At 45.5% G+C, this 17939-nt stretch overlaps 1 protein-coding gene and 1 long non-coding RNA gene across 4 annotated transcripts in view; both read left to right on the forward strand.

Moving 5' to 3' along the window:
• The window catches only part of LOC143683530 (uncharacterized), a 20668-nt gene extending 8777 nt beyond the window's left edge, over nt 1–11891 (forward strand). The window contains exons 2-3 of the long non-coding RNA XR_013175516.1: nt 10788–10899; nt 10985–11891. This is a non-coding gene — a long non-coding RNA (uncharacterized LOC143683530). The remainder of the gene's footprint in view (nt 1–10787; nt 10900–10984) is intronic.
• A 3990-nt stretch (nt 11892–15881) lies between these two features.
• The window catches only part of RILPL1 (Rab interacting lysosomal protein like 1), a 46217-nt gene continuing 44159 nt past the window's right edge, over nt 15882–17939 (forward strand). For all 3 annotated transcript variants that reach the window (XM_077159630.1, XM_077159631.1, XM_077159632.1), the window contains exon 1: nt 15882–16300. In XM_077159630.1, the coding sequence (XP_077015745.1) occupies nt 15992–16300 (309 nt within the window). In that variant the 5' untranslated portion in view covers nt 15882–15991. The remainder of the gene's footprint in view (nt 16301–17939) is intronic.

The following is a 17939-nucleotide window of genomic DNA, read 5'->3' on the forward strand; positions in this document are numbered from 1 at the left end:
TAATTTGCCATTGAGGATTCACCTTCCTCCTGTGTATCTCATGCCATCCTAGTGGCCTGCCCCACCCCCTGGCTCTGAGCCTGACCAGTCAGCAACTTCCATTGCCCTGAGTAATACAAGGATTGGTACAGAAGTGGGCATGTGTCACAAACTGAACCAATTATATGCAATTTGGGGACTTTTGCTCAGGCTACGGGAAATGGAAGTTCATTGAATTCCCCAGGAGGGTACTGAACTAGTAGGAGGTAACCCCAGAGCTCTTGGAGGCCGTCTTTGCCACCTGGTGAGGAGACACTACTTGAGAATAATGTCAGTGTCGTACAAACAGGAGCCGAGGGCCAGAGAACAACAGAAGCCAAATGACATCACTGAGCCCCTGGATCCAGCTGCGCCTGAAACCCAAACCCTGACTTTCTTATTGTGTAGCTCAATATAATCTCCTTTTCTGCTTAAGCCAGTTTAAGTTATGGAAGCATTCTCATAAATTATGGAAATCCAAAGCAAGAGGAGTTACAACTGAATAGAGTTCCCTGTGTCTTTTTTGGAGTTACTCATGACTGTAGAAGCAATGCCAGGCTTCACAGATATGCAGGCTCAGTGCCATTTATGCTTTAAAATGATTTAGGTCAATTAATTGGCAGCATGGTTTAGTCATCTTGACAGTGTCTAAGGAAAGATTGTGTTTTCAAAGACTATGTCATGAACTAGGAAGCAGTGATTGCTTTAATTCTTTGAACTCACGCTCTTTTAGAAGATTGTATGCAGCTCCTTTCTGGAAGGGGCTTTAGCACCTCATCTGCAAAACTAAGTAATGTCTTATCAGAAAGACTTCTTGCCTTGCCTGCCCTGCAGCCAGGCTGAGCTACTCTTATTCAAGATTTCAACAAAGTTCTGATGTGGCTCCATCATAGTACTTGTTTCATTTTATTATTTTTTTTTTGGAAATGTAATTTCACATACCATACAATTTGCCCATTTAAGGTGTACAATTCAGTGATTTTTGTGTATTCACATAATTGTGCAGCCAATCACCACAATCAAAATTTTTTTTTTTAATTCTTAAAACTTATCAGTTCTTTCCCTGCCCTGCATGGAGTTTGAACTTCAGGGGTGAAGATCTCCCTGGTGGCATGGAGCATGGCTCTCAGGGATGAGTCTGGTCCTGGCACCGTAGGATCAACGTACCTTCCGGCTCAAGGAGAGGAAAAGAGACATTAAAAGATGCCTAATAAAATAAAGCATTAATGGCCAAAAGAGATCAAGTGGAGTAGAGAGCCTACTCTGGAGGCAACTTTTAACAAGCTTCAATTTGATAGTGCTGATTGCCATGGTTTGCTGAACCCCAACCAACATCACTCCTGTTGTCTCTTGAGAACACCTATATTTGGCTCAAACTGAGACTACACAGAGTTCATGCACGAAGTTTGCTTTCCTGGAACCTATAATTCCCAGAGGGTTCCTATGTTGGATAAATTCTGAAACCCAGAGGGACAAGCCTCTCCAAGATTATCAATTAATTACATCCCCTATCCTTTAGTGTCAACACCCCTTCTCAACATGAAAAAGTCAGAATGGGCAGTACCCAGGGATCCCTATGGATTCAGAGAGGGATCAGGGGAGAGAGAGGAGGTGTAACAGAAAGAATGGGACTTGGCAAATAAGTATGACTGCTGAATCACTGTATTAATATTTCATCTAGCCTCCAGTGTTTAGGAGCAGCAAGAAGGAAAAATCTGAGATGGTATAATAGTATCCCGTGACAACCTCTGGGATCTGTTATGTAACTATTTGTCAAAGTGTACTTTGAAAATTACTGTTTTTTTCTTTTTTTGCTTTGTATATATGTTATATTTTACAATAAAAAAGTTTTTTTAAAAAGATAATATTTACTGAATCTTTTACAATAAAAATGTTTAAAAATGAATATCTTGAACTTGCTGAAATTACTTTAAAATCTCTTCTTATATTCCAATCAACATACCTTTCTGAGACTAGTTTCTCTAATTTGACTCTTTAAAAGAAAACATAGATTTTTAAAAACCTATGCGCAGTACTGTCATCAACCCAAACTATATTAGATAAATCGACAAGTGCGCTGATCTATGGAATGTAACAAAAATGTTACAAGTGTAATAGGGATTCTTCATATTAATCACTTAACTTACATACTCTCAATAAATGTGTACCAATTTAAAAATTATTTTCCTTTTTCCATGTTATATATTAATGTTATTAAACTTTAGCTAGTTACTAAAATGTAGTTTCAGTGCATTGTATTTAATAAAAATTTGGGTTTGTAGTAAAAAAAATTATCAGTTCATGTGGCCTTAGTCTCTCTAAGCCCAACTCTTCTAGTGAAATCATTGCCCTCCCCCCTATGTGGGACATGACATCAAGGGGTGAAAATCTCCCTGGCAACGTAGATGCCTCCCAGGGATGAATCCAGACCTGGTACCATGGGATCAACAATTCCATCCTGACAAAAAGGGGGAAAAGAAGTGTAATTCATAAAGTATCAGTGGCAGGGAGAGTTCAAATAAGAGTCGAGAGGCTACTCTGGAGGTTGCTGTTAACACAAGCTTCAGTTAGACCTTGCTACCTATCATAACTGCCAAAACCCAACCAGGACCATTCCAGCCAATCCTAAAGAATGCCTAGGGTTCTATATAAGATTCTACAAGGGTTCCATGCACTAGAGTAGCTTTCCAGAAACCTGCAACCTCCAGATGCAGGGTCCCTGATCCAGATGAGTCCTGAAACCCAGCCTCTCCAGAACATCAGGTAATTACGCCTCCCTACCCCATATTTTTAGTGACAGACCCTTCCAATATGAGAAATTTAGAATTACCATAGCCCAAACACCCCTAAAGAGAGGGATGGAAAGATCAAAGGTGATGATGGAGTTATACAGAGAAGATAGGATTTAGCAAATGAATATGAATGCTGAATGATTAAATTGATATCTCTTTTAGTCTCCAGTATTTTAGAGCAGCTAGAAGTAAAAACCTAAAATTGTGAAATTGTAACCCATGCCAAACTGTGAAATATGTTCTACAACTAATTGTGGTGCTGTGCTTTGAAGTTTATAGCTTTTTTTTCATTTTTTTATTAATTAAAAAAAGAATTAACAAAACAATTAGAAATCATTCCAATCTACATGTACAATCAGTAATTCTTAATAACATCACATAGTTGCATATTCATCATTTCTTAGTACATTTGCATCGATTTAGAAAAAGAAATAAAAAGACAACAGAATAAGAATTAAAACAATAATAGAAAGAAAAAAAAACAAAAAAACAAAAACAAAAACAAAAAACCTATACCTCACATGCAGCTTCATTCAGTATTTTAACATAATTGCATTACAATTGGGTAGTATTGTGCTGTCCATTTCTGAGTTTTTATATCCAGTCCCGTTGTACAGTCTGTATCCCTTCAGCTCCAATTATCCCTTCTCTTTTTTTTTTTTTTTTTAATTAACGGAAAAAAAGAAATTAACCCAACATTTAGAGATCATACCATTCTACATATGCAATCATTAATTCTTAACATCATCACATAGATGCATGATCATCATTTCTTAGTACATATGCATTGGTTTAGAAGAACTAGCAACATAACCGAAAAAGATATAGAATGTTAATATAGAGAAAAAAATAAAAGTAATAATAGTAAAATCAAAACAAAACAAAGCAAAACAAAACAAAAACCTATAGCTCAGATGCAGCTTCATTCAGTGTTTTAACATGATTACTTTACAATTAGGTATTATTGTGCTGTCCATTTTTTAGTTTTTGTATCTAGTCCTGTTACACCGTCTGTATCCCTTCAACTCCAATTGGCCATTATCTTACCCTGTTTCTACCTCCTGCTGGACTCTGTTATCAAGGACATATTCCAAATTTATTCTCGAATGTCTGTTCACATCAGTGGGACCATACAGTATTTGTCCTTTAGTTTTTGGCTAGACTCACTCAGCATAATGTTCTCTAGGTCCATCCATGTTATTACATGCTTCATAAGTTTATCCTGTCTTAAAGCTGCATAGTATTCCATCGTATGTATATACCACAGTTTGTTTAGCCACTCTTCTGTTGATGGAGATTTCGGCTGTTTCCATCTCTTTGCAATTGTAAATAACGCTGCTATAAACATTGGTGTGCAAATGTCTGTTTGTGTCTTTGCCCTTAAGTCCTTTGAGTATATTCCCAGCAATGGTATTGCTGGGTCGTATGGCAATTCTATATTCAGCTTTTTGAGGAACCGCCAAACTGCCTTCCACAGTGGTTGCACCTTTTGACGTTTATAGCTTTTTTGTATGTTATTTTTCACAAAAAAAAAGAAGGAAAAGTCGATTGTGATGATAAAAAAATACTTAAGCCCTCTAGCTTCCTATATTCTGGAGCAGATAGAAGAAAAATTTTGAAGAGAATCGTGTGGTAGCTCATGATAAACTCTGGGATCTGTCCTGTAACTACCTGTTGAACAGTACTTTGAAAACTATTGTTTTTTTATTTCTTTGTTTTGAATATATGTTATAGTACGCACTAAAAAATGTTATAAAAAAATGCATGTATAGGGCAGTGTGATGGTGCCTCAGTGGCAGAATTCTCCCCTGCCATGCCGGAGACCTGGGTTCAATTCCCAGTGCCTGCCCATGCCAAAAAAAAAAAAAAAAGCAAGTATGAAAGTAAAAAAACTACCATATTATGATGTAAAATGATTAAACTATGCTTGCTGACCACCAAAGAATTGGCTTCGTTGACAGCTACTTGGTATGCTATGAAATCTCTCATACTACCAGCATCAGAGAAATTCCCCTTTGTTGATAGTGCACACTTTTAAAAACACATGATTCTGACTTCCTACCAACTATATTTCTTTTCCCACACATTGCTTGTTAAACATGCTTTTACTTGCATTGTGTTTTGAGTGTGTAAATGTTCAACTTTTAATGTCTTTCCTATAAAAACATTACCCCCAAAATATATATATATATATATATCAGTTCATGATACAAATGTACAACACTATTACAAAGAGTTAATAATAAGTGTTAGGAGGGTGTGTGCAATACTGATTGCCAGCTATAGACTCTAGTTAACATTAATATCTTAAAATTTCTTCATCAACAGTAACTAGTATACCACCACACCAGTAGTAGGAGTTAATAATAGAGGGCAATAAGGGAAAGGAGGTGTTGGGGGTTTCTTTATTTGTGCCTATCTGGTAATTTAGTTTTGGAAGTAATGAAAATGGTCTAAAAGTGAGTGTTAATGATTGCACAACTAAGTGATACTTTGATGAAACACTGATTGTAATTTAGATGGAATACTTAATAAATTAATATATCGCAATAAAATCTTGGGGGAAAGATGATCAGTTCATGCAAATTAAGAGCCCGTAGGTAGCAAAGAGTCAGGCATGGCTTGATCTAGATGCTCAAATGGTGTCCCCAAGATGCACTTTGCTGGCCCATCTCTCAGCCCTGCTTTCCTCCCTGTTGGCTTCTTACTAAGGTCAGCTGCTCCTAAGTATGCTGAAAGATGGCAACCAGCAGCCCCAGGCTTCCATCCTATTTTCCCAGCAGCCCAAAAAGGAAAAACCAAAACTCATACTTTCCAGGAGTGCCAGGAAGAGTCTCACCGAGTCCCATTGGACTGTCACAGTGTACATCACTGAACTCTAATCCGTGTGGCCTCAGGATAGATGATGCTGACTTCTAGGCCTGGGTTACTCCTACTCCTGAAAATTAGCAAAAAGGGGGTATGGATTAGTGGGCAAAGCAACAAATGAACCCTCTCTATCCACCCCGGACTATGACCTCCATGAGGGCAAGGATTTCTGGCTTCATGTATCTTTGCATTCCCGGAGCCCCTGCTGGCACATAGAGGACACTCAGTGAATGAGATCTTCCTGGCTGGACAAAGCCCTTTTCCTTCCTACCCTCATCTGGAGACTAAGTTTATCTTCCAAAACCAAGGAGTTCTCACAAAGAGGTAGAGAGTCCTATAAAATGATCCAAGCTTCCAAAAAAAAAAAACAAAAAACTTTCTCTAGAGGCAAAAGAACAGGGAAGAGATATATACCCAATAGAAATGAAAATGTGTTATCAACACAAAAACTTGTACATGAAATGTTCAGTGCAGCATTATTCATAATAACTTAAAGGTGGAAACAACCCAAATTTCCATCAACAAATGAATAGATAAACGCAGTGTGGTATATCCATACAATAGAACAGTATTTGGACATAAAAAAGAATGAAGCACTGCTACATCCACATGGATGAACCTTGAAAATCTTATGCTCAGTGAAGGAAGCCAGACAAAAGGGATCAGATTTTATTCCATTCATATAAAATGTCCAGAACAGGAACTATAGAGTCAGAAAGTAGATTAGTAGTTACCAGGGACTGGGGGTGGAGGGTAGGGGCAGGTACTGGGGAGAGGGTAAAGGGTGAAGGCAAAAATATACAGAGTTTCTCTTTGGGGTAATGTTCTAGTTTGCTAGCTGCCAGAATGCAATATACCAGAAACAGAATGGCTTTTAAAAGGGGGAATTTAATAAGTTGCTAGTTTACAGTTGTAAGGCTGAAAAAATGTCCCAATTAAAACAACTCTATAGACATGTCCAATCTAAGGCATCCAGGGAAAGATACCTTGGTTCAAGAAGGCCGATGAAGTTCAGGGTTTCTCTCTCATCCGAGAAGGCACATGGTGAACACAGTCACAGTTTCTCTCTTGGCTGGAAGGGCACATGGCAAGCAAGGCATCATCTGCTAGCTTTCTCTCCTGGCTTCCTGTTTCATGAAGCTTCCTGGGAGGCGTTTTCCTTCTTCATCTCCAAAGGTCGCTGGCTTGTGGGCTCTTGTGGCTATGTCATTCTTCTCTGACTCTCTCTGAATCACTCTCATTCTCCAAAATGTTTCCTCCTTCATAGGACTCCAGAAACTTATCAAGACCCACCCAAGTGGGTGGAGACATGCCATCACCTAATCCAGTTTAACAACCACTCTTGATTAAATCACATCCCCAGGGAGATGCTCTGATTACAGATCCAAACATACAGTATTGAACAGGGATTATTTTGCCTTTACGAAATGGGATTTAGATTAAAACATGGCTTTTCTAGGGAACATACATCCTTTCAAACCAGCACAGCCAGGAAACAGCCAGATCAGTACCTTTGGAGGGAGATGGCAGAAAGGACGGCCAGGGGAGATTGTCTTTGATTTGATCATGTTCCAAAGCTGGTTGGGGTTGGGTTTTCTTTTTCCCTAGACCATCAAAAAAATGTCATGGTTTTGAGAAAGAGAACAGCCCTTGACATCTAGGAGCTGGCCTCACGCTCCCAGCTGGGCCTCAGTGTTCTCCTGCTGAAATAAATAATTCCATAGGACACCAACATCAGATGCGGCCACTCCGTGACCATGATGGCTCAAGACAGAAAAGAGACGGCTCCATAGCATGGGGTAGTAGGAGTGACTGCTGCGTCTGTACCAATGACAGCTTTAGCCTTGCCCACTTGAAGATTATTAAGATACCAAATCATCGATACAAAATTAAGATGCCAAATCACCGCATAGGGTGGGGGTGGAGTAATGGGGAGTTATTGCTTAATGAGTGTGGGGTTTTTGTTTGGGATAATGAAAAAGTCTGGGAAATAGTGGTGTTGGTTCCAGAACATTATGAATGTGCTTAATGCCACTGAATTTAAAATCATTAAAATGGTAAATTTTAATAATGTGCATATTACCACAATAAAAAAAGAGAAAAAAAAATCATGTCATGTTTCTGCTCAAAAACCCTAGAGTAGCTCCTCGTCTCACTCAGAATGAAATCCATGTGGCTTACCCTGGCCTCCAGGCCTATGTGGTCTGACGCCTGCCCTTCTCCCTCTGACCGTCTCACCACCTTTCTCCTGGCCACTCCACTCCAAGCCCCTCAGACTCCCCTGCTGAGCCTACGACACTCCAGGTTCCACTTCTGACTCAGGGTCTCTGCACTTGCCCTCCCCTCGGCCCAGAACATTCTTCCCCTTGTTTCCTCATGAACCACTCCCTCTCTGGACCCAGGTCTCAAGTCCCCTTAAATGTCACCTCCCGTATGAAGCACCTCCCCAGAGTCCATCACCCTCTAATCCAGTGGTTCTCAAACTTTGGTGGGTAAAGCGATCACCTGGGGACCTTGGCAAAAATACAAAGGCCTGTTCTCCTTCACACACTGCTGGTGGGGATGTCAAGTGGCACCACCACTGGAAAACAGTGTGGCAGTTTCTTTAAAAGGTAAACATGTGCTCTCCCAGCAGCCCAGATATTGCACACCTAGGTACTCACCCTGGGTGAACTGAAAGCACACATCCAGGCGAAGACTTGTCAATGAACTTCCACAGTATTTGAAAGAGGCAAACACTGGAAATGACCCAAATGTCTAATAACAGGTGAATGGATAAACCAATTGTGGGGATAAACCAATTATGGTTTGCACATACTATGGAGCAGCACTCAGCAATAAGGAGGAACAAGCTGTTGATGCACGCAGAGCAGGAGGGAGAGCCACAAAGGGGCATGAGGAAAAGCTAGGGGCTGACAGGTTCACTATCTGCAGTGTTGGCTTCATGAGTGTGTACATGTCAAAGCTCATTAAATTGTAGACTTTAAATATAGGTACTTTATTACACATCAAAGACCACTCAATAAAACTGGGCTGGGGGAAACCAAAAAAAATCCTATCCTACTTCACTGAACTTGGGCCTCTGTGTTCTTTTTTGGGGCTCCTAGAAATTCTGACATGCACCCTAGTTTGAGAACCACTGGGTTCTCAAATGTGGCTGCACATTAGATTCACTTGGGAAACTTTAAAAAATGTTGATGGCTTATGTACATAGATACCTACATACATTTATGTATATATATACAAACACAGAGTGAGCAGGTGAGCAAGTCACAATTCAAACTCCAGAATAAATCCTTCAGGAACAGAGGCCGTATTCCAGTGCCTAGTGCAGTGCCTGGTACACAGCTGGCCCTCAACAAATAATCATCTAGTGAATGAATAGTAGCCTCATAGGGTGGTTGTGAGGATTGATGAGATAATGCATGCAAAGCATCCAGCACAGTGCTTGCCACATAGTAACCATGTAATAAATATTAGCTGATATTTACTAACAGTCCTATAGCATTGGATAGGTGCTAGGTGCTGTTCTACATGCAGTCTTTTGCTTAAACTTCACAATAGTTGGTGACACTGGACATTCTTTTCTCATTTCTGGGTTTCAACCTAAGAGTACATACCCGGGTTGTAAGATTGGTGTGTTTATATGAGATAGATGCCTCCAGTTTTCCAAAGTGGCTTTCCGAGTTACACTCCCACCAGCATTGTAACCATGCTGACCATTTTGGAACGACCACCACAGTGTGGGGAATCGGAGATGATGATGCTGAAGAAGGAGGAAGGACTAGCTCTCCCCTCCAGCAGAGGAAATCAGGGAGGGGTTTTAAGTCAGGAAAACGACGTGGTCAGAATTGCCTTTCAGTGGATGCTTGGCTGCAGGGTGAAGGACAGGGCAGAGTAGAACAAGCATGGAGGGACTGCTGGCACATTAGGGGGCTTCGCTCTCTGCAGGCATGACCTGGGTCCTTTGGCCTTCCTCCTTATTGCCTAATTTACAGCCAGGGACAGAGGCACTTGGCACATGAGGATGTGACATTTGGCCACTTTTCAAAAGGGCCGAAAGAAGCAAAATATGTGTCGATTTGCACAGTAGCATTGTTTATAATAGCCCAAACCTGGAAACAGCCTGAACGTCCAACAAGAAAGCAATGATTGGGTAAATTACTATGTCCTTAAAACAGAAAACTGTACAGTCATTAAAAAGCATGAGGCAGCGATTATCTGTTAAAAGGAATGAGGTAGGTCTGTATATGCTAATTATAGAGTATTCGTGAGCAGAAAAAAAAAGGGAAATTGCATACCAGTATTTTAAGAGATGTATGTTTAGCTTTATGTCCATGTAGATAAATATGCATATTCTCAGGGAAGAACCAGGAAGAGCATGAGCCAAACTGTTCCTAGTTACCTGGGAGTGGAAATGGGATGGGAGGACTTTCTTTTAAATCATATAATTTATCCCACCTGTCCCACCAGCCCTTGAGTTTGGTCCTCCTCTGTGCTGCCTGCTTCCCTTCTCCCCTCACCCTGGCTTCCCTCGTACTGTAGGCTCCCATCAAACATCAGCTTGTATTTCAGAGGTTGGCGGGTGCGCTGAGGCCTGCGTTGACAGCGTGGCCCCCTGGTATCTGGTGCCCAAGCCCCATGGGGTCCTGGAAACTGAGTAGCAAAAGGTTCTCCAATGCATGGCCACGGAGCTGTGGTAGACAGAAGCCGGCCACGCCTGTGTGCACCTCAGGGCCTTGGCATCTGCTAGGCCCGCTGCCTGGAACATCTTCCTCGGATGTTGCGCGGCTCTTTCTGCCACTTTGTTCTGGTCCCTGTTTAACTGTCGCCTCCTCAAGGAAGCCCTCCCTTACCTCCATCTCATGGAAAACACTCACACACATCCACATCCAAAGCCTACAATAAACACTTCTTCTGCCTGGTTGTTGTTTGAAGAAATTACCAGTGCCTATGCAATATTCCGTAGTATAATAAAAACAAACAAACTAAAAAACAACATCAGCTTGTCCGCTTTGCCTCAGGTCTGTTTTCTAGGGAACTCATACTAAAACAATGGATAATTTTTACTTTTTAAATATTTTTCTTTAAACATTTTCTTCAATTAAGAGCCCAACCAATTGATTGGATGAGAACGTGGAAACAGAGAAGCAATCGAGTGGAAGCAGAGAAGCAATGGAAAAGCCACACAGACTGTCACTTCTGGGGAGCCTCTCTTCAGGTATAAACAAGACATTGAACTTCTGCGAGTGTGCCACTACAGTTTAAAGAATCTTGTTGCTAAGGTTTGCTCATTCTGTTTCCAGGCTGGATTCAAGGAGTCTGATTTTTACCCAGTGCCCTGAGGGGCAGGAGTTGAGTATCAAGCAGAATGCAGTGCAGTGGGCCTTATGGGATTACAATCATCCATGGCCACCACTTCACATCTGTCAAATTAGAGAACAAGGAGAAGAAAACAGAAATGCAAAGCCAGAGCACCAACACAGAAAGTCAGGAGAGGCGTGTGGGTGGGAGTGTGTTTGGGTGTGAAGCCATCTCAGGTTGGCAGCACTTGGGACTGAGCCCAAGGGACAGGGCAAGTCAAGGAGCGCTGAGCTGGAAACTACTCAGATTCCTGGAAATTTTTGTGCTCATGAAATAATGAACCTTTCAATTGGTCTTTCAAGCCCTAGTGTGGCCTGATTTTCCAGGAAGCCGTGACTTCTCCTTTTACACAATCACAGCTTCCCTCTGCCACAGGCCCGGCTCAGGTGGCTCCCAGGGTGAAGGGGCATCTGTCATCTGCTGGCAGCTCTTCCTCCTACCCCAACTGGGTGGTCCCTGGTGCCCATGCCTGAAGCCCCGCTTCCCTCTCCAAATACTCTGCCCGAGAGCTCCTTCATTCCCTGTCTTCAAATGTTATATTCCTGTTGATGACATCTGTCCCCATCTCTCGTCTTTCCCCCATGGTTGAACTGAGACTTGTGGTCATCCCAGGCACTCCTTCAAGCCCACTGTCTTCATTAGCAACAACAAGAACAAATTTTTCATTATGAGAAATTTTCGAATATCTCAAAAGGAAGGAGAACTGTATAATGAACCTCCATGTATTCATCACCCAGTTTCAACAACCATCAACAAAACGGCCAGTCTTTGTTCCATTTACACTCCCAGCCATCCCACCCTCCCAGTGGATTATTTAAAACAATTCCGAGATATTATATCATTTTAATCATACATTAAAGACCACATTCTTTAAATGTTTGTCCTGTGTTTATTCAGAGGGCAGCTGTGTGCTGTATGTGGAATGGATGGAAAAAGATGCCCTGCAGTGGAGCGGCCTTTAAATCCCCTTTCTGTCGTCCCTAGCAGTTCAGCTCTGCCCCCAAACTTGCATACCCTCCACGGCAAGACATGTGTTGTTGTTCCCTGCTCAGCTTCTGAACTCCCTCCTTGAGTTTGAGGAATCCATTCCTGTGTGAGTCTCGTATTGAAGGCGGAATTCTGTTCCTGCCATGAAAGCTGAAAATGTCAAATCTTTGCTTCCCCTGAGCCCTCATGCCTAGAGCATAGGCTGGATGCCCAAGCTCTGCGATTTGGATGTTTTCACCAGGAATCTGGTTTCGAGAAAACACAGCAGGACCTAAATGAATAACAGGGTGGCTGGATCGTAGAAAGAGAGGAGAGGTGTGAGATGAAGATGGGGAGGTAGATGCAGCCCAGAATATGGACAGCCAGGAATTTGGGTTTCATTATAAAATGACATTGACACTTGGCTCTTACCAGGGGCTATATGAGTGTTAACTGTACTAAGCACTTGCCCTTTATATATTTTAACTCATTTACTCTCTACAAAAGTCCCAGAGAGAGGTATAATCATAATTATCCCTATTTTATAGATTAAAAAAAGAGAGAGAGGGCGGGCCACAGTGGCTCAGCAGGCAAGAATGCTTGCCTGCCATGCCAGAGGACCCGGGTTCAATTCCCGGTGCCTGCCCATGTAAAAAAATAAATAAATAAATAATAAAAAAATAAAAAAAAGAGAGAGAGAGAGAGACACACACACAAATAAATAAATAAAAATTAAAAAAAAAAAGACACAGAAAGACTCAATTACTTGCCCGAGGTCACAAAGTATTCCGAGCACGTCAATCTCTGCTTACCCATTACACCGGTTTGAAGCTATTACGCACCCCAGAAAAGCCATGTCCTTTAGTGCTCAGTCAATATTGCTGGGTGGGGTCTTTTTAAATTGTTTCCATGGAGATGTGACCCACCCAATTGTGGGTGGTAACTTTTGATTAGATGGTTTCCATGGAGATGCATCAAGGTGGGATTGCTTACTGGAGCCCTTTAAGCGGGAAGCATTTTGGAAAAAGTTTAGAGGAACCAGAGCCACAAGAGCCACCAGAACTGACAGAGCCAACTGCGCAGACAGAGCCACAGGGAAGCCGCTGAAAATTCCTGGAGAGATGCTAGCAGACATCACCATGGGCCTTTCCAGCTGAAGTTCCAACCCTGAACTTCATCAGCCTTCTTGAACCAAGGTATCTTTCCCTGGATGCCTTAACTTGGACATTTTCACAGCCTTAGAAATGTGAACTTGCAACTTAATAAATACCCTTTTTAAAAAGCCATTCTGTTTCTGGTACATTGCATTCTGGCAGCTCGCAAACTAGAACACCCACCCAGTAATTTCCTGGCCCTCTCTTCAACTTCATTCCCCACCCAGTCCTATCTCAGCTTCCTGTCTCACAGACAGAAAGGACCCATACTTGGCCTTGGATCTCATGCACGTGCCTGGCAGATGTGGTGTGTGTGACTCTTCTTGCAGGTGAACAATGCTGACCAATGCACCTGGGGTCCGTGACCCACTAATTTCTTGATTCTCCTCTCCTTTCTCAACCCTCCTTTGCTCTGGAATTAGTTTATTTTTGAATTCTACTTGTTTAGTACATGTTTCCTTAATGGCAGCAAGTCTGTCTCTCTTGTACACTGCCATGTCCCACAGGTTTAGCACAGTGCCTGGCATATATAAAGAGCTAAATATTTATTATTGAATGAATGTTGATTTTCATCACATCTACTTTTCTAGTCCTAAACTCCAGGTCCACATTTCTGACTGTCAATTGGACATCTACTTCTTCACCTACATTGGATATCTCCTCCAGGCTCCAAAAAACATAGTCATAGCCATAGCTAACACTTCTAGAGTACTTTATGTGTCCGGCACAAATGCTGACTCTTTAATAATCACAATTACTCTCTGAGGTGGACACTGTTATCATCCCATTTTACACAGGGGCAAGCTGAGGCACAGAGAGGTCATGTGATTTGACCAAGACCTCACAGAATGGGTTCAGTGATTGCACCGAGATTCCAGTGCAGGGAAATTGGCTCTGGAAGCTCAACCACAAGCTCCACTGACTCTCCTTACGTATCTTAAGATTGTGACCATTCTCCTAAGCATTCAGGCTCGGTGTTTTGGGGGTTACCTATGACCCCTGCTTCCCCCTTTCCCCCCTTAAAGTCATTCCCCACCCCCTTCATCCCCTGCCGTAAGGCACAGGCTGGAGAGGTGGCTCCTAGACCCTTGTCCCGCCTCCCAGCAGACACTCAGTAAACCCGTGCCGCCTTGAGGACAGTTCTGCCCCAAATGGGCATCATTTACTCCTTCATTCACTGCTACCTGGGTTCCACTCCCAGCCCCACCCTTCCCAGTTTTGGGACTTAGAGCGATTCTTAATCATCCTCCCCCAGCCTCACTGTCATGGGGAGGATCTAAGATAGGGACAATGTATGCATTTAGAACAGTATCTGGCTGGTGAGCCCTGCATATTTTTTAAAATAAATAAATAGCAAACGTATAATACATTTAAACTTTTTTTCATGTAAACAGTATTTGCAGGTTGGGGAGGGCTTTGTGGCTAAAAGGACCTCAAAATAGTTGCCTTCACAAGGAGCTCACGGTCTGGTGGGGAAGACATATCTGTAATATTACAATTCAGGAGGCGAACAACAATTTTGACCGGACAGGGCAGGAGGCTGTGGAAGTGCAGAGGAGGGTCCCTAACCCAGGCTGGGGGTGGGGGTGGGGGTTGGGAAGGCGAGTGAATTCCGGAAAGGCTCTCCTGGTGGGGGAAGGTGAGGAGTGGTCTGATGAACAAGCGGATTTAGCCAGATCCAAAGGACAGAGGGCGTGGGACGAGAAAACCCGGGTGCTCGAGATCCAAATCCCGGTCTCGCAGAGCTGTGGAGGGTGTTTCTGTTACAAGGACGTGGCTCGGCGGGCGGGTCTCCCGGCGGCTTCGGGGGCAGACCCTCCAGCCGCCTCCGGGGTCCCTCAGCTGGGGTTCCGGGCTCGGGGCCGCCAAGTCCGCCAGGTGGCCGGGACGACGGGGAGGGACTGGCGAGCCCGGGAACCCCACTTTCTCGGGGGCTGAGCCCCATCCCGGAGTCCGCCTCACTTCTCCCCCTCTCCGCCCTCCAACACAGGAGCCGCCCCCGGCGCAGCGGCTCGGCCCCGCGGACGATCAGCAGAGACCAGCGCCCCCCACAGCCGCCCCCTCTCCTCCGGGCGGCGGGCAAGGGAGGAGGAGCCAGACCCCCGCGGGAGGAGGGGGCGGCGGGTCCGGACACGCCGGGGGCGGGGGCGGGCGGCAGGAAGGTCGGGCGGGGGTAGGCGGCCGAGGCGGCAGGTGGGGGTGCGGAGCCTTGGGTGGGGGGGCCGCAGCCGCGCTCCAGGGCGCCCCCGGGCGGCGGAAGGCGGGCGCGCCCCTCTCCAGGCCGGGATCCGGGGCGGGGCGCGCGGCATCCCTGCGGGGGGAGCTGGCCACCCCCAGCCTCGCCGCCGCCGCCGCCGCCGCCAGGGCCAAAGTTTCCCCGAGGCGCCGCGCTCGCGTTTCCTCCCAGGCCCCGGGCGCCGGGCGACCCTCGGGCGACAACTGTTTCCGCGGGCGGCAGGGCCCCCCTCTCCGGCAAGAGACCTCGCGCCTCCATTGCGCCCAACTCGGATTCCCAACTTGGGAGGCGCCGCGGGCCTGCGCAGGCGCGCCTTCCTCACCTCCTCCTCCTCCTCCCCCTCCTCCTCGTCGTCCTCCCACCAAGAGCCAGGCTCCGGGCCGAGCCGCGCCGAGCCCCGCATCCCGCGCGCGCGGACCTCCGGCCCCGAGCCGCCGCCCCTGCCCGCGCCGGCCGCCTGCCCGGTGCGCCCTCACCCGAGGGCCGGCTGAGCGCGGGCAGGCGGGTGGGCCCGTGCCAGCGCTGCCCCCGACAGCGGCAAGTTTGGGAGTTGCACTAGTTTGCAGGGTGGGGGAGAGGCTGGGAGGAGAGCCATGGAGGAAGGGCAGGGGTCGGCGCTGGCGGCCGAGTCGGCCCTGGAGAAGAACGTGGCCGAGCTGACCGTCATGGACGTGTACGACATCGCGTCGCTCGTGGGCCACGAGTTCGAGCGGGTCATCGACCAGCACGGCTGCGAGGCCATCGCGCGTCTCATGCCCAAGGTCGTGCGCGTCCTGGAGATCCTGGAGGTACTGGTCAGCCGCCACCACGTTGCCCCCGAGCTGGACGAGCTGCGGCTTGAGCTGGACCGTCTGCGCCTGGAGAGGATGGACCGCATCGAAAAGGAGCGCAAGCACCAGAAGGTGGGCAGGGGGGCGCTGGGATTCCAGGGCCCTTCGGGTTTGTATACTGTGGGGGTGCACACGTGTGTGTGTGTGTGTGTGTGTGTGTGTGTGTGTGTATAAAGGACAAGATGAGACCGGACTGGGTGAAAGAGGGAGAAAGAGAGGGAGACCCCAATCCTCTTTTGCCCAACCAGGGGCACGTGGCATATGCCACCCTAAAGATTAAAAGTAGATCCCAAGAGTCAGGCGTGAGTTCCAATCTCAACTTTACAGTTTACTCACTGTGTGACCTTGAGCAAGTTGCTCAATCTCTCTGTGCTTTATTTTCTCACCTGTCAAATAGGGTGTTTTAATATTTATAGTTCTTAGATCTTAGTATCTTTTTCAGAAATGACATAAGCTCCCTCCCCCAGTATTGACAGAGAAGACATGACAGCAGGTCCCTTTCTTTACGCCTCCTCAGTTTCACCCTCAGAGTAAAGTGGATATAACTCCCAGAGAACCCAGTCTCTGGGTTCAGATTTGCAACTTTCTTGCCAGGATTCATTCAAGATTACTAATCTGTGCCCTGAGGTGATTTCCCTTCCTTCACTTTATCTTTAATCTTTACAGAACTCTGTGAGGTAGAAATTATCTTCATTTTGCAGAAGAGGAAACATAAGGTCAGAGTGGGACAAGGGAAGGAAGGATTTGTCCCAAGTTAGTAGCAAGGGAGTCCCAACTCCAGTGGGGGTAAATCCAGGCCCAGCCCCAGGCTGATATAACCTGGGGCAGCTTTACCACTAAACCTCTGCCCCAGCTGTCCCAGTCCCAGTGGCCCCAGGAATCGGGGCCTCCCCCTGGGCCAGAAGTCCAGACAAGGGGAAGAGGAAGTGGTGGACATGTGGTTTCCTGCCCTAACCTCAGCCCAGCGAAGCTCCTCGCAGACCTTCAGAATGGAGGAAATGCCTTTTCAGGGGAACTAGGGTGTCTGAGCTGGCTCTGGCTTGCTGTGTGGCCTCAGAAAATCCAATCGGCTTCTCTGAACCTCCTTGGCAGGTGTGTACATTAATGGAACGGTGTGTTTTTTCAAGAAAAATCACCGAGACTGGGTCTGCTGCATTAACCTGAGGACCCATCTGTGGGTGGTTCAGAGCGTTTGTCCTTGCAGGTTCCTGTGCCCTGGGTTTAGGAAGAAACCCGAAGCCCCCAAAGTTAGGCAGCATCGTCAAGGTCACACTGGGAGCTTTGTAATTAATATTAAGGCTTTGGAGTTAGACAGTCGGGTTTTAAACCCAGACCCACCACTCATACAGCCTCCCTGTGCCTCAGCTTCCTCAGCTGTAAAATGGAGATACTGAGATATCCGTCTTGTTAGGTTATGGTGAGGATTAAATGAGGTGATAAATAATGTGCCTGGTCCATAGCAAGTGTTCACTGTTACCTTTAGGCTGGAGAGGCTTTCCCTGAGGTGCTCAGAGCCTGGAACTGGGGACACACCCACAGACCCCATCTCAGGTGCCTCTCATCTCAATCCCCCCTTATCCTTTTTATTTTTTTGGAGGGGAGGGTGCATGGGCCAGCAAGACCCCACCTTATCTTGACATCGCTCCTACAGAGTCAGTGAGCAAAGGGGTTGGGTGGTTAAAAGTAGGCCCACCCTAGGGTGGGCCATAGT

The sequence above is a fragment of the Tamandua tetradactyla genome, chromosome 5 (assembly GCF_023851605.1).
Source record: "Tamandua tetradactyla isolate mTamTet1 chromosome 5, mTamTet1.pri, whole genome shotgun sequence".
Lineage (NCBI taxonomy): Eukaryota > Metazoa > Chordata > Mammalia > Pilosa > Myrmecophagidae > Tamandua > Tamandua tetradactyla.